At 66.3% G+C, this 14,654-nt stretch overlaps 1 protein-coding gene across 1 annotated transcript; it reads right to left on the reverse strand.

The window, feature by feature from the left end:
- On the reverse strand, positions 1–14,546 carry HECTD3 (HECT domain E3 ubiquitin protein ligase 3). Its single transcript, XM_065408989.1, has 21 exons — positions 14,226–14,546; positions 10,722–10,882; positions 9,791–9,883; positions 9,395–9,530; positions 8,841–8,956; positions 8,334–8,447; positions 7,116–7,198; positions 6,414–6,579; positions 5,731–5,812; positions 5,236–5,418; positions 4,514–4,566; positions 4,167–4,231; positions 3,686–3,789; positions 3,034–3,153; positions 2,368–2,457; positions 1,716–1,922; positions 1,239–1,368; positions 936–1,010; positions 589–670; positions 405–476; positions 1–85 (listed from the first exon to the last, which is right to left on the reverse strand). Exons 1-21 carry the CDS (start codon positions 14,544–14,546, stop codon positions 1–3), a joined length of 2,538 nt encoding a protein of 845 aa, XP_065265061.1.
- Between the last annotated feature and the right edge of the window lie 108 nt (positions 14,547–14,654).

Genomic DNA, 14,654 nt, shown 5'->3' on the forward strand with positions numbered 1-14,654 from the left:
TCACTCCTCCCACGGGCTCATGTCCGTGTCAATGGCCACGCAGTTGTAGGCCGCGTAGCGCAGCTTCTCCTCACACACCTTGGCGCTGGAAAAGAAGAGCCGCTGTCACTGCCCTGTGGGACGCCGGGGCCAGCCAGGCACTGCCCAAGCCATGGCTTAAGGCTCAGGATCTCCCCACAGGAGGGTAGCCTCATCAGCCTCACGGGACTCATGGGGAAACTGAGGCACGGAGGGGGCAGTGCCCCACCAGCAAGCGGCAGAGCCGGGAATGGAACCCAGCTTGCGTGACGCCCGGGCTCACGTGTCAGCCCCGAGACCAGCTGACACGACACCTCCCCCCCTGGGATCAGGGCTCCGAAACACGGGGGCGGCTGGCCAAAGCGGCTGTTCGCGGTGCGACTCACGTGGCGTAGTTGGGGAGGTAGAGGGAGCTGGAGCAGGTGGAGGATTCGGGCAGCGCGTCCGTTGTCTCAGAGCTGGAGGAGAGAGGACAAGCAGATCAGACCCGACCAGGGGAGAGAGCCCCTGGGACAGCGACGCCAGCACCCCGGCAGGTCCCTCCCTGGCATCCCAGAGCGGGACACTCACCCCAGCTTGTCCGGGTAGATGTAGATCCGAGCCGGGAGGCGGCTCCGGCCAGTGACAAACCTCAGGAAGCGGCTGCGATCCTCTGTGGGGAGAGAACAGATGTCAGCCGCTCCCGGGCTGGGAGGGAGCCTGCTGGGCTAGCCAAGGTGCCCGAGCCCCGTGCCCGGCTAGTCTGTCAGCAGTTCTGGGGGACTCAGTCTCGCGCCTCCGAAGGGGAGCTGGGAATTGCTGCCGACGGCTGAGAGAAGGGCCCCAGACTGAGGCCGAGTGAATCATACGGGCGGGTGAGAGACCCGGAGCCTCTGGGATCCGGTAGGAGTCAGGGCTGGGCCGCGCCGGCCGCTCACCGTTGGTGAAGTTGCCGAGTGCCTCCCAGAAGTACTGGACCCTGGTGTCCGACGGCTCAAAATCCTCAAACCGAGCTGGGGGGAGGCACAGACAGAACTGGTTAGAAACACAGCGGCCAGCTCAGGACTGCTCCCCCCGGGGGCGAGACCCCCCCTCCGTGCCCCCACCACATGATCCGGGGCGCACGGCGCTGTGCATTTACAAACCGCGCTGGGGCTCAGACACCAGGGCACGTGGCGGGTGCCAGGTCGCAGCCTGCACCTGGGTCCCGCAGACGGTTTCCCAGCAGCCCCTGCACTTACTGAGCTTCTTCAGGGCATCCACCGTCACCTCGGGGTCCCCGCACACCTTCTTCTCCAGCTCCTGCCAGGTGAGCAGGTCGAGGACGGCCTGGGGCACCACCTTGAGCAGCCCGGCCTGCATGGCAGCGATCTGCAGGGGAGGCAGAGCGGACGGGGTTAGAGCCGGGGTGGGTAGCGCTAGGTCCCATCGACGAGCCGGTGCAGCGAGCGCTCCGGCCGCGATGTTAGAGGGAAGTGGAGCCCTGGGAGACGAAGGGACTCACCTGTCACAGACACAGGAGGGCCAGGCGCTCAGCAGGACTCCACAAAGGGCTGGCTCTTAGCACAGCCAACGAGACCAGCCCGTGATGCTCACTGGGATACACGTTAACGGACAGAACCCCCATGCTTCAGGGCACAAGTCGCCTCTAGGTGGCGGGGGACAGGAAGGAATATGCTCTTGGGGCTGGGTCCCCCTGCGACCCCAGCCAGCCTTACCTGCTCCTTGCTCTCCTCCAGCCTGGCCTTCTGCACCAGGCGGATGAATTCCTTGCGGTCCTCGTAGCGCACCACGGTGCTGCCGCCGTTGGGGATCAGCTCCACCATGCGCTGGTCGCTGAGCACCGTGGTGTAGGTCAGCTCCTGCCCGAACTTGAACTCGAAGGTCTCCTTGTCCATCACCTCCATCACCTCCAGGAGCTTCACCTGGGCGGCCGGGCAAGAGCACTTGCTGGAGAGCAACACCACGGACCTCCTGGGCAGCCCCCAGCCCCAGCCCCACCCTGCCCCGGAGAGCATCGGGGCTATGCCAGGGGGGCCAAAGCAGGGCCCAACTGCCTGCAGCACGGGAGAGCTCAGCATGCTGGGACTGGTCATCTCCATGGGCTGCACAGTCCCCTTGGCCCAAGCTGGAGCATTGCATGCTGGGACCGGCAGTGTCCACAGGCTGTACCGACCACTTGTGCCAAGCCGGAACATTGCATGCTGGGACCTGTAGTCTCCAAGGCTGCACCTGTGTATTGAGATGAGGGGGCTGGAGCTGCACTACAGAGCCTGTTTCTTTAGCCCCACCACAGGACGGTGAAACACAACCGGCCCCCAGTCACCGAGTGCCGCCTCCCCCGCACCACCCTCACCCGCTTCTGCTCACCAGCACGGAGTCCACGGCGGGGAAGTCCTTGCTCCAGCTGACCTCCTCCCCGGTCAGCTGTTTCCACACGAAGCCAGGCAGAGCCAGCACCTGCAGCGGGGAGGAGACGCGTGGTTGGGATCCCGAGCGCAGGGACACCTCACCAGCTGCACCCCGGCGCCCCAGAAAGGCAGACGTGGCAGCAGCGCTGCCCAACCATCAGCGACGCCTCCCAGCTAGTCCCACCCCCCACGACACTTGCCCAAGGAGGGAGATTTAGGGCCCCCCTTGGACGGAGGGACACACGGACCTACCGAGGGTTCGGGGCTGCCGCTCCCAGGCTCTGACCAGTAGCCCCACGAACGCCAGGGCACAGCCGAGCAGGGGAGGAGCCTGCGGACACTGCCCCAGTTTCTATTTACTGCCGAATTATCACTGAAATGCCTCGGTTCGGCCAAGCTCCCGGCTGTCTCTAGCAGCGTCCCCCCGTCCCGGGTGTGCTGGGGACGCAGACCGCACGGGGGTGATCAGGGATTTACCAGGGCCCCTCTACAGTGCTGGGGACCCCTGGGCTCTGCTCGGCTCAGGCCAAGGGGTTGGGGGAGCAGGGCTGGGGCAGGTCCCAAGCACCACGCCAAGAGGGGAAAGACCGGGCCTGCAGCGAGGGCCCCGCCCCGCAGGACTCACCAGGAACTCCTTGCCCCTCAGAGCCGCGCCCATGATCTGCCCGATCCACTCGTACTTGGCAAACTCCTTGCAGGACGGGTTCGGGACGTACATGTCCCTGGCCTCCCCGGTGCCGTTACCCTGCAACGGAGACGTGCTCAGGCACCAGGAGCTGGGGATGGCCCAGTGCCCCGACCAGGGCACGACAGGGGCAGGCCACGCTCCCCAGCGCCCCCCGCTGGCTGCCGGAAGGACCAGGGCTGACAGGCTGCAGAGGGGGCCCCTCTCTGCTGTGTGACACCCCCCCGCAGCAGACTCCATGGACCCTGGTGACTCCGGTGTAGGCTGGGAAGCCAGGAAGTGGCACCTGCGTGGGAAGGGCAGTTGGGGGCTCAGCCGTGGCCAGATGGGCAGCCCAGGAAGGAAGAGGGCACAGTGCCCGGGCCGGTGGGGGACATATCCCGTAACGCTGTTAAGGCCCCCAGCAAAATTGAGCGTCCCAGCCACATGTCCCAAAGGGAGGGCGCTTCTCCCAACCGCCAGGGCCTGCCTGCTCCTGCTCCCCCCAGCCAGGGAGCAAAGCTGCCCCTCACCCCCGCGACAGGACTGGGGGGGACTCCCGCTGCCAGTCCGGGGCAGGACCGGCCTGGCCCGGCCCCCAGCCCCTCGGTACCTGGTTGGACGTGCGGACGAAGAAAGGCAGCGGCACGGGGCTCTCTGCCGAGCTGGGACACAGCTCCTCAGACATGTCCGCCAGGCTGTCCCGGAACCCGCCTCCTGCAGCCCGGAGACACCGTCCCCCCCTTAGCGCCACGAGCCCTGAGCCCTGGCCGCAGGCTGCGCTCCCCCGCCCCACCAAGCGGCCCCAGCGGCTCTGCCCGCTGCCTTTAAAGCGCCCTACGAGAAGCGACCCCCAACCCCGGCCCCTTGCCCTGCCCCATCCTGATCCTGGGGGAGCACTGAGTGGGGGCAACTTGTAACCTCGCCCCCCCCACTGCACACAGGACAGGTGCCCTGGTCCTTACAAGAGCCCGGCTGAGCTGCAGCGAGGCCGCGGCCGGGGCCGAAGGCTGCAGGGTAACTGGATGGTGCCACTCCCCAGCTGCCTCGCCCCGGAGCGCCTGGCGGGGAGGGGCCCGGGCCTGGGGACGTACCTTGATCGATGATGCCCTCGGCGATGAACTTACACTCCCACCACTGGTCGTAGCGCAGCGGCCACCTGCGGGGAGCCAAGGCGGCAGCTCAGACAGCAGGTCGCTCCTGGGAATTCGGCGCCCAAAAGAGGGACCAGCTGGGCCCCCCAGGGCCAGGGCAGCCCCCAGGACAGGCGCCCTGTGCCCCGCCTCGGGGGGCTGTTGGCTCCTCGCCTCTCTGCTGAGACAGGGCCCAGTGGCTTTGGGACACTGGCCCTTCCCCCAGGAATGGGGCTCACATCCCCTCCCCCCGGGAGCACGCAGCCACGGCCCCTCTCAGCCCCACCAGCCGGCAAGGCCCCCCATACCTGTAATCCAGGGGCTTCTCGTACTTGTCGGAAGGTTTAAGGCCCTCATGCACCTAGAGCAGGCAGACACGAACGAGACTCAGCCGCCGGCCAGCCGCAGGGCCCCGGCACTGGTACCCGGGAGGCAGGGCAGCGCTGCTATCCCCGGGGCAGACAGGCACGGGGAGGCTAAGTGACTTGCCCGTGGTCACGCAGGGAGTCAGTGGCAGAGCAGGGAACCGACGCCAGATCTCCCATGTCCCAGGCTAGCGCCTGACCCAGCGGGTCCCTTCTTCCCTCCAGCATCCCCAGCAGCAGGGCGGGCCGAGGGGGAGGCAGGAGGCTCCGAGGGGCGTGTTGTGGCATTGGCGTGAAAGGTGACAGTGCCGAGAAAGCCAAGCAGATGCAGCAAAGGGAACCGCAGCCAGAGAGACAGATCCTGCTCGCGCCAGAGGGACAGACAGACAGCAGCGTCTCTCTGCCTCCATGGGCTGCCTGCCCCTTAGCCCTCCAAGGCCAAGCCCCACCCAGTACCCCATGTGCCTTTAACCCCTCCTACTCCCATGGTTCCTCCCACTCCCGTCCTTTCAGTGCCCCCTCCCCCCCAGCTTCATGCCCTCCACCCGCCATGCTGCCCCTGCGCCGGGCCCCGCTCCCCAGTAACCCCGACTTCGCCGGGCGCGGGCGCAGGGCCAGCATCACGGACTCTCCCAGCCCTGGAAGGAGGCCGGCGGGCGCGGTACCTGGGTGAAGACGGCGTTCTTGCAGCCGGGGTCCAGGGCGGGGTTGTCGCGGTGCTCCATGGCCAGGCGCCGGTTGATGTAGAGCCGTGGCATGAAGTTGGGCTTGCTGGTCTCCGAGTCCTTGAGACACTGGGCGATCAGCGCCGTGCGCCGCTTGGACAGCAGCAGGAACTGCTTGATGTGCTGGCGCGGGCGAGGCGGGGCCTGGGTTAGAGAGACCGCCGCCCTGCGCCCTCCCAGTGCCCCCCCAGCTCATCCGTCTATATGCTCCCCCCCGAACGCACACCTGGCCCCCGGCCTGCCCGGCTCACCCTGCATGGGCCTTCTCCCCCACCGGGCCCCGGCTCCCTGCAGCGCCCCCGACATTCCCACATCTCCTCCCCCCTCCACCTTGCAGCTCCCTCTCTCGGGCCCGGGGGCAGTCTGGAGTCCTCGCAGAGGGGGTGTCAGCCCCCCAGAGGCCAGGGAGAGAGGGGAGCCCTGGCTGCCGCTCACCTTGAGCCAGTTGAAGGTGCCGACCGTGTGGTCCCAGGCCGGGACGAGGTGGTGCAGGACGCTGTCCAGGAGCTTGATAAACCTGGGAGAGCAACAGGGGCCGCTCGAGACACAGGGCAAGGCCTGGGCCACGCGAATTGGCCCCAGCCAGGGGCTGCTGCTGGCACAACGCCCCAGGACCCTGCACCAAGGGGGGTCGGCAGCGCTCCAGGGTCTGTTCCCCTGGTTGCTGGGCTGACCCCGACGCCCCAGTGTGGCACTAGGGGGCGCTGTGCTGCAGGCAGCAGGGAGAGAGCTCAGTAGGGGGCGCTCTCCCCTCGCAGGCAGTGGTGACCCCGACGCCCCAGTGTGGCACTAGGGGGTGCTGTGCTACTGGAAGCAGCATCTTTTGGATGAAGAGCATCAGGTTAGGGCCCTGACCACATGTGATGAGAAAGGAAGCTGTGAGATCTCACAGAAGATGGGAAGTGAACCCTGGCGTCCGGGCCAGACCCCATTCTGCCTCCCCAAATGCCCCTGGATACGGGATCCCTGCCCGGGTCTGCTGCGAGCGTTGCTAGGGCAGATCAGTGCGTCACCCTGCGTTCTGCCCCTGGGGTCGGGCTGCGTTCTCACTGGCGAAGGAAGCAAACCCTGCAGGTGCGTCCTGCTCAGCACCCCCTGCTGGTGTCCCCGGGCAGTACCTCTGAATGATCACGGCCCGCCGGTACAGCAGGTCGGGGTCAGTCCCTTCCAGGCGGGGGTAGCGCACCAGGCTGGCCTGCTGGAACATGTCCGCGCTCAACCCCAGCTCCCGCTGCCGGGACGACTTGATCTTGATCCCTCGGAGGCGGACGTCGATCCCGTCATCTGCTGAGAAAGAGCGCGGCTAATCCGGTGGGTCCAGGAGCGCCCGGGCCGCAGCGTGGGGGCGATGGAGCCGCAGCCCCAGGGCGCCCACCCCCCATCCCCTGGGAGGCTATTTCCCCATCAATGGGACTCAGGAGACTGCAGCTGGCATGGGGCAGGTTTAGAACCAGAGATGGGACCAAGCCACCGAACTCTAGGGCTGTCGAGATCCGGGCTCGTCTCTATGAACAGGCACCTCAGCAGCCCCAGGGCTGCGGCTTCCAGGGGCATCATGCAGCAGGAGCGGGCTGGGGGCGTAGGGCCAGCGCCCCCCTGAGGCGGTCCATGGCCTGGGGATCTTAGCCCACTTCCCGGCGGCCAGGTGGCCACCAGCACAGCAACAAGGCCAAGGAGAGTGAGCCCTGGAGACCAGCGTCCTCCAGAGACCACATCCGGAGCGCCCGACAGGAGAGGGCGGGGCCCTCAATGGGGGAGCAGGCCGATCTCGGAGGGGGAGGCAGCCCACCCCTGTCGTGCAGGCTTTTATCCCCGCCCACCTCTGCACTCCACGATGCGGATCTCAATGATGGGCAGGTGCGTGGTCATGTCTTCGAGCACACACACGTCCCCGATGTAGCTCCTGGAACGACAGTGCAGAGGGGGGTTCAGAGCCGCCTGCCCCCCAGCCAGCATCCATTCACCCAGGGCCAGGGAGGAGGGGCTGCCTAGTGAGAAGAGGTGAGGGGAGCTAGAACCTGGGGGTTTGTCTCCCAGCCCCGCAACCGACTAACCATGCGACCCTGGTCACGTCACTCAGCCTCCCCGTGCCTTGGTTCCATGGGGCCGAGACGTTAGCACCACTGGGTCTGTAAAGTGCCCGGAGAGCACAGCGCTACCGTCCGAACTCTCAGGGATGGGTGGGGAGTCCACACGGGCGCTGATGGGCAGCGCGCTGGGCCCTGGAGGCAAGGCTGGGTGTGTCCGAGAGGCGGGCAGGGGGCAGCAGCCTGCCCAGCCTTAGAGAGCTCCTGGCAATGGCTGATTTCCCCAGGCCGGAGCCCTCGGCTGGTCCCTCGCAGGGGGGGTAGCCGGATTGCTGAGCTGATGCTCAGCCTGTGGCTCCGGGCTCAGCGTTATGGCCCTGCGGTTTGCCCCACTCCAGGCCGTTCCCCCCGTCCTGCCGGAGAACACGCCTTCCATGCACCACAGCCGCTAACCGGGACCGCTCCGCTCCGGGCCGAGGGGCGGGGGAACCCGGGGCTCGCGTGCAGACCCTCTAGGGGGAATGGCAGCTCGACCACATGTGGGGTGGCAGGGGTGGGTGACTTGTTATTTGAAACATGACCAGCCCCCACCCCACACTTCGAACCCCTCGGGCTGGAGTCACTGGTTGCTGGGCTGAGCGGCCAGGCTAAGACGGAGGGCGCTGTGACTCCCAGCGTTCAGTCCTGCAGCCGGCCAGGAGAGCCCCAAGGCAGGACACGGCTATCGGGCTGGGGATTTCATTAGCCACCCGCCAATGTCTAATCCATTCCCGGAACCGGCACGTGCGGAGACAGCAGAGCCCTCGCCAGGGTCTGTGCCACGCGTCTCAATGCCACTCGGGCATTAATGCTCACCACGGACACAGCCCAGAGGGGGAAACTGAGGCACAGAGCGACAAGCTCCTTTCCCCAGGCACCAGCTGGAGTCTCTGTCAGTAGAACTCCGGGGCCCCAGGCCTGTGCTCAGGCCACTAGCCCAGCCCCCCCGCCCCGCCTCAACGCCCCACTCACTCATCGATGCCCACGTCGCTCAGCTTCTTCAGACTGTCGCCCTCCCCGCCGTACACTGCGATCCTCTTGGGCATGAAGTTCTCGTCCGTCGTGTCCACCGTCAGCAGGAGCTTCCTGGAGGGGAGGGGACAGAGCGACAGCTGGGCTCCCCGGCACCGAGCCCCCGAGCCCGGCGGCTCCCCGGCACCGAGCCCCGCGGCTCCCCGGCACCGAGCCCCGCGGCCCGGCCAGAGCTGGGGAGCCCAGGACTCCCACAGACCGGGGGTCCCCTCGAAGCCCGGTGGGATGCAGCCTGGGGTGGCCGTGGGACCTCCCTGCCCACCAGCTCCCGCCCTGGTGAGAGTGGAGGGGTGCGGGTATGGGCCCGTTGGCTCCCACCTGGGTGATGCTGATCACGGGGGCGAGCCGCCCGCCTGACCGTGGCTAGCCCATGAACCGGGCCCCCGGGGCTGACATGCCCCCCCCATAGGCTCCCCCAGGGCGGAGAGGGAAGCGGCTGGCTCTCACTTGACGATGGTGCCTTTCTTCATGGTGAGCCGCACCCAGTGCTGGCCCTGGGAGCCGTCGCTTTCCCAGTAGGTGTCCGCGTTGCCGTCCGTCAGACACGACACGTTGAAGTCTTCCTGGAAGGGGGCGGGGGGGGTCAGATGGAGGGAGCCCAGATCCTGCTCCTCACACGCACTCATTTGGCACCACAGGGGCGAGGGGGTCTGGTGCAGGGTGGGGGTCGACCAGGGCACTGGGCGGAAGCGGGCACGGTGCCCGAGGGCTGATGCTAAACTCTCAGACCGGGTCAGCAGCCGAGCCCAGAGCAGAGTCCTCCTTCGGTCTTGGGGTCCCATCTGGGCCCCCCGCAGCTGGAGGAGGCCCGAACGCTTCCCCACCCCCACTCGGGGACTCAGCCGCCCCCCTCCCTGCTCCGGGAGCTCCCTTTGGAGCCAAATCCTCACCCCTCTGGAGGGGGCAGGTCTCCCGCCCGGCTGGCAGCCCTGGAGAGACAGGACCCCCCGCGTCCCTGCGCAGCGTAGCGCAAAGCGGCTGGGCCCCGCCCCGCCCCGTACCGTGTAGGAGGAGACGTCGATACTCTCCACATACTGCTTGACGCTGCCCAGGTTCTCGTCCTCCTTCCCCAGGTGATCGTACAGGAAATGCACCAGGTCCTCGTCACACTCGTAACTCCACGTCGGGGGCACGAACCTGCCGGCACACGCGGGGTTAACAGCCCAGGGGCGGGTCGGACTGACCGGAGCCCCCGCGTCCCGGTGAGCTGGATGGGGCGCCCCAGAGAGCCCACGCCGCTGCCCCTGCACCCCTCCCCCAGCGCTGCCGTGCACTCAGTCCGAGGGACCCAGCCCCGGGGGCAGCACAGACCCCGATCCCAGGGGGGCCCCCCCAGCCAGGACAGCCTGGGCGAGCCGGGAACGCAGCAGAGCCCGCGCCCCGGGACGTCTCGCTACCGGAGCTTCTGCACCGCCGCCTCGTCCTGCTCCATGGTTTTGGGTTTCACGCCGAGCCGCAGGGAGTACGTCAGATCCACCACCTGCTCCCACCTGGAACAAGGCAAAGGGCGGCGGGGTAAAGGGAGAGGAAAGACGACCAGTTATTGGGGCACCAGCCCGGGACGGGGACAGAGCAAATTCCTGCTCTGCCACAGAGCCTCTGTGCACAAATCTCTGTGCGTCTGTCCCCATCTGCTGAACAGGGGGCCGGGAGGGGCTCGGATACTGGCGGATGGGGCGCTGGGTAAGTCCCAGAGAAGCCAGCCAGCTCCCCTCCCCACCAAGAGCAAAGATCAGCCTCTGGTTAAACCCACTGCTGCCCCCAGTGGAACCGGATGTTTTAAAGCCAACGTTATTTCTCCTGGGGCTGGGTCAGCAGGTCAGAGCTGGGCCCAGGCCTGGGCCCCAAGAGACCGGAGCTCAGGTAGGGGCTTGGCGGGCTCTGTTAGCGCCTCTGGGCAGGGCACAGCCCACACCAGGCCCGGGGCAGGCGGGCAGCAAACACCCTGCCGCGGGGCCTGTTCCAATGCATGTGCCCCAGAGAGGAGCGATGTGGCTGGCCTGGCCTGGCGAGGCCAGCAAAGGAGATTCCTGCCTCTGGCAGCGCTGCCCACACCCAGGGCTCCGGGGGAGGGGGAGGTGGGGTGGTAGGCTCAGGCGGTCACTGCATCGGACACACGCGACCCTGGGGAGCCGGGATCAGAACCCCGGTCCCTGAGCCTCCTGCACACAGCTCTGGCCCCCCGGCAATAACAAGCCCCTTATTTCCCCGGAGAGTCGGGCGCTAGAGGATGGCACTGCCCAGCCCTCCGCAAGCAGCCACACGGAGACCCAACAAGCTGGCGGCGCCCGGCCCAAGCCCGACTCCCCCAGAGCCTCGTCCCCAGACCTGATCACGGGTTTATAATCGATGCCGAAGAGCTGCTGCTGCCTCTGGATTCTGTCGGTGGACTCGACCGGGACCAGCCGGTCCCCTCCCTCGGCATGTTTGCACACCAGGATCCAGCCTTCCTCCAGCTCACAGCTGCCCTTGTACTCCTCCAGCTGCTCCTGCAAAGCAAAGCGCGGCCTATCCAGGAGCCCTTTGCCCCGGCTTCACACAGCGCCCGGGGAGCTGGCGCCCGGTTTTACCACGACAGGCCGGCCACCGAGTCAGAGATCTCCAGGCCAACCGGGACGTGCGCTCACCTCGTCTGCCCGCCTGCCTCACCCAGAGAACCCCCCCTGCTCCCCGCACTCAGCCCATCCCTTCTGAGGCAGCCAGATCCAGTCTGTTCCCGACCGTGACGGCGAATCCACCGCGCCCCTTGGTCTGCCGTCCCACTGGACCGTTCACCCGCCCGGGAACACGAGCCCTTTCCTGGTCTGAATTCACCTGGCTTCAGCTTCCAGCTACCGGATCTGGGTCTGAGCCAAGAGCCCTCGGCTAGCAGAGCCCTTCTCCCACGGAGACACTTAGAGCAGCCATGTGGCTGGCAAACCGCGTCCCCACCCCACAGATCCCCTCAGTTCTGCCCCCGGTGAAATAACCCCCCCCCCCGACCCCCTGCTGCTCACAGGCCTTAGACGGTTCGCGGACCCCCCTCCACCACAACCCCCAAGCCTGCGGATACCCACCAACGTCCCCACCCCACCTGCCAGCCACCGGATGAGCCAACCAGGCTCAGAGGGTGGTTGGGGGGGCCCTCCTCAGTGGAGAGACGGTTGCCCTGTGATCGTCTCCTCTGCCCCTTGGCAGGGGGACACTGGATGCACACAGGGGCTGTCCCTGAGCTGGGGGCCTACTGAGAACCCCAGCAAGCCAGGCGCCCTTCGGGCTTTTTTTGCTAGCCAGGAAATAAAAATAAAAAGCCGGAAGCCTGGTGGAGCCGTGTCTGACAGCTGTATGTCCTCACACCCGAACCCCTGGTCTGGTTCCCTTCAACTCCCACACAAACGCTCCACTTCAGCCCCAGAGCTACCTGCCAACGCCAAGGCCGGTGCATTGTTTTTAAAGAATGGGGCAAAATCGGGATATAATGGAAACTATAACTGTGGAGCAACTCCATGCCAGGAACCCCAAGACCATCTCCTGGACCTGGAATTCACCAAAGCCGTTAGGAGAAACACTCACAAATATCCTCCCTCCCAAGGGACGGTGAGCAGCGATCACACCCCTGGGCCCAGACGCCACTCTCCCAGAGGTCTCATCTGCTCTAGCATGGCAAAGGACGCGGGTACCACGGGGCACGGTCTGCAGCAGAGATGGCCCCAGAGCGTTACACTGGGAGGTAGCCCACGGCCCCTGTGCGTTCCAGGGGGAGATTCGCAAGTGATGGCAGAACTTAGAGGGGTCTACAGAGGCAGGCAGACAGCGAGGAGGGGAAACTCTTCCTTGCATCTGCTCCCTGCCCGTTTAGGGCCCAGCTGAGGCCCAAGAAAATCAACCCCAGCCAAACAGCATCATGACCTGGTGGCCGAAGGCTGCGTGGTCGGGGTCTGCCCTGGATTCGAGCTGTTTGCACACAGGACACGGCATGAACGTTGCCTGGACAAAGGGTAGCTAGGACACAGCTTGGCAGACGTCCCCCTCTGTCCTGTTGCTGGGTCAAGGGGGCCCGGATGGCAGGAAAGCACCATCTACGGGAAAACACCAGTGCAAGGAGGAGCCGTGTCCCTCGGGTGTAACGCTCGGGGTTATTCCGGAAGAGCCAGCTGGTGCCACTCTCCCTCAGGCTCAGGGCCAGCGTGCCCGTAGGCCAGGGCCAAGGAGAAAGGGCTGTTTGGAGCCGTAAAGCAGCGCACGGTTGTCGCTGTCCAGGGGTACCAAAAAGTACAGCTGTCCCCGAAAACCAGCCCGGCCAGCTCCCTGCCTCGGGAGCACAGGCCTGTGGGAGAACAGCTCGGCCCGGTGAGCGAGGGAAAGCAAGGCCACGCCTATCTCCGACGCTTTAAACACAGCCAACGCCGCAGGGCGCGGCGGGCAGGGCAGTTACCAAGGAGATGGGGCCAAACCCACCCGGCTGGCAGACAGGCCTGGGATAAGGGTTCCAAGCTTGGGGGTGTCCAGATCAGGGCTGGGGCTGTGCCCCCAAGGCACGGCCAGGAAATCCGGATCCAGGGGATCACCCCGTCAGCCCCGGGGTCTGGCTCTGGGCCCAGCTCTAAGGCAGTTGCTGCCCATTGGAAGGGAAGTCTCAGGGCAGCGTTCCCCGACCTTTAACCTTTTAATTAGCTCCAAAGCCAGGTGACTTTGCCCCACATGTCAAACCAGGAAGTGGCTGTTTGACTGAAGTCCCACAGCTGGTGCCAGGGGAGGCCGGTAGCACAGCAGGGCGAGAACAATAACGAAGCCCAAATCCAAACGCCCCCGATCTGAGGGGCACAGACTCCAGCTTTGTCATCTGCCCTCTGCCTGCCCCACAATGGAAACACTGCAGAGCCCCTCCCTCCCAACACTCCTTACAACCAATGGCCTGAAACCTCAGCCCTCTGCGCCCACCCTGCTGCCAAACCATCCACGCAGGAGCCAGGCACCAGCGTCCAGTCCCTACACATTGTAACCATAGAGATTCAGAGCCCTGGACACAGCCTCGGCCTGCCCCGGATCCTGCCCCGAAAGCGCCGTGCCTGGGGGGCTGGCAGTGTAAACGCACAGAATGGATACCGCACAGACCAGTGGGAGTCCTTGTGTCGGTCCATCTCTCCCCGGGTTCATCTATATCCGCTCGTCTCTCCCATCTGCCTCCCTGTTTGTCCGCCTGTCTCTTACTGTGTCCGTCCATCTCCCATCTGTGTGTCTGTCCACCCGTCGCTCTCATCTGTGTCCGCCTGTCTCTCCCCGTGTCTGTCCATCTCTGTGTCCGCCTGTCTCTCCCCGTGTCTGTCCATCTGTGTCCACCTGTCTCTCCCCGTGTCTGTCCACCTGTCTCTCCCCGTGTCTGTCCATCTGTGTTCGCCTGTCTCTCCCCGTGTCTGTCCGCCTGTCTCTCCCCGTCTCTCCCTGTGTCTGTGTCCGCCTGTCTCTCCCCATGTCTGTCCACCTGTCTCTGTGTCTGCCTGCCTCTCCCCGTGTCTGTCCATCTCTGTGTCCGCCTGTCCCTCCCCGTGTCTGTCCGCCTGTCTCTCCCCGTGTCTGTCCGTCTCTGTGTCCGCCTGTCTCTCCCCGTGTCTGTCCATCTGTCTCTCCCCGTGTCTGTCCATCTCGGTGTCCGCCTGTCCCTCCCCGTGTCTGTCCATCTCTGTGTCCGCCTGTCTCTCCCCGTGTCTGTCCATCTCGGTGTCCGCCTGTCTCTCCCTGTGTCTGTCCATCTCGGTGTCCGCCTGTCTCTCCCTGTGTCTGTCCATCTCGGTGTCCGCCTGTCTCTCCCCGTGTGGGCCCGTCGCTCCCATCTGTCCCCGCCCCGGCCGGTACCTGGCACAGCTTCACCCACAGCCCCTGGCTGTTGCAATACTCCTCGCCGGTGGCCCGCACGCACGTGCCCTTGCGCAGCTCGATGGCGACCTTGGCGAGCTTCTTGCAGCCCCGGGCGCGAGCCGGGCTCTCGCTGACGCTGAGCAGGGAGCGGCCCGAGCCGGCGGCGGCGGGGTCCCGGCACAGCTTGTAGCGCACCCGGCGGGGCACATAGCAGAGCGCGGCGGGCAGGGGCCGGGCGCGGCCGAAGCAGCCCACGCACTCGGCCAGGCAGCGGATCCGGCCCAGCAGCTGGTGCGGGGTCTCGGCGGGGGAGCTCATCCTGCCCGGCCCGGCCCGGCTCGGCTCGACTCGGCCCCTCCTGCCGCAGCCAGGCCCGGCCCGGCCCCGCCCCGCGCGTCACCGCTGCGCTGGGGGCGGCCACATGCG

This window comes from Emys orbicularis, chromosome 8, assembly GCF_028017835.1.
Source record: "Emys orbicularis isolate rEmyOrb1 chromosome 8, rEmyOrb1.hap1, whole genome shotgun sequence".
NCBI classification, from domain to species: domain Eukaryota; kingdom Metazoa; phylum Chordata; order Testudines; family Emydidae; genus Emys; species Emys orbicularis.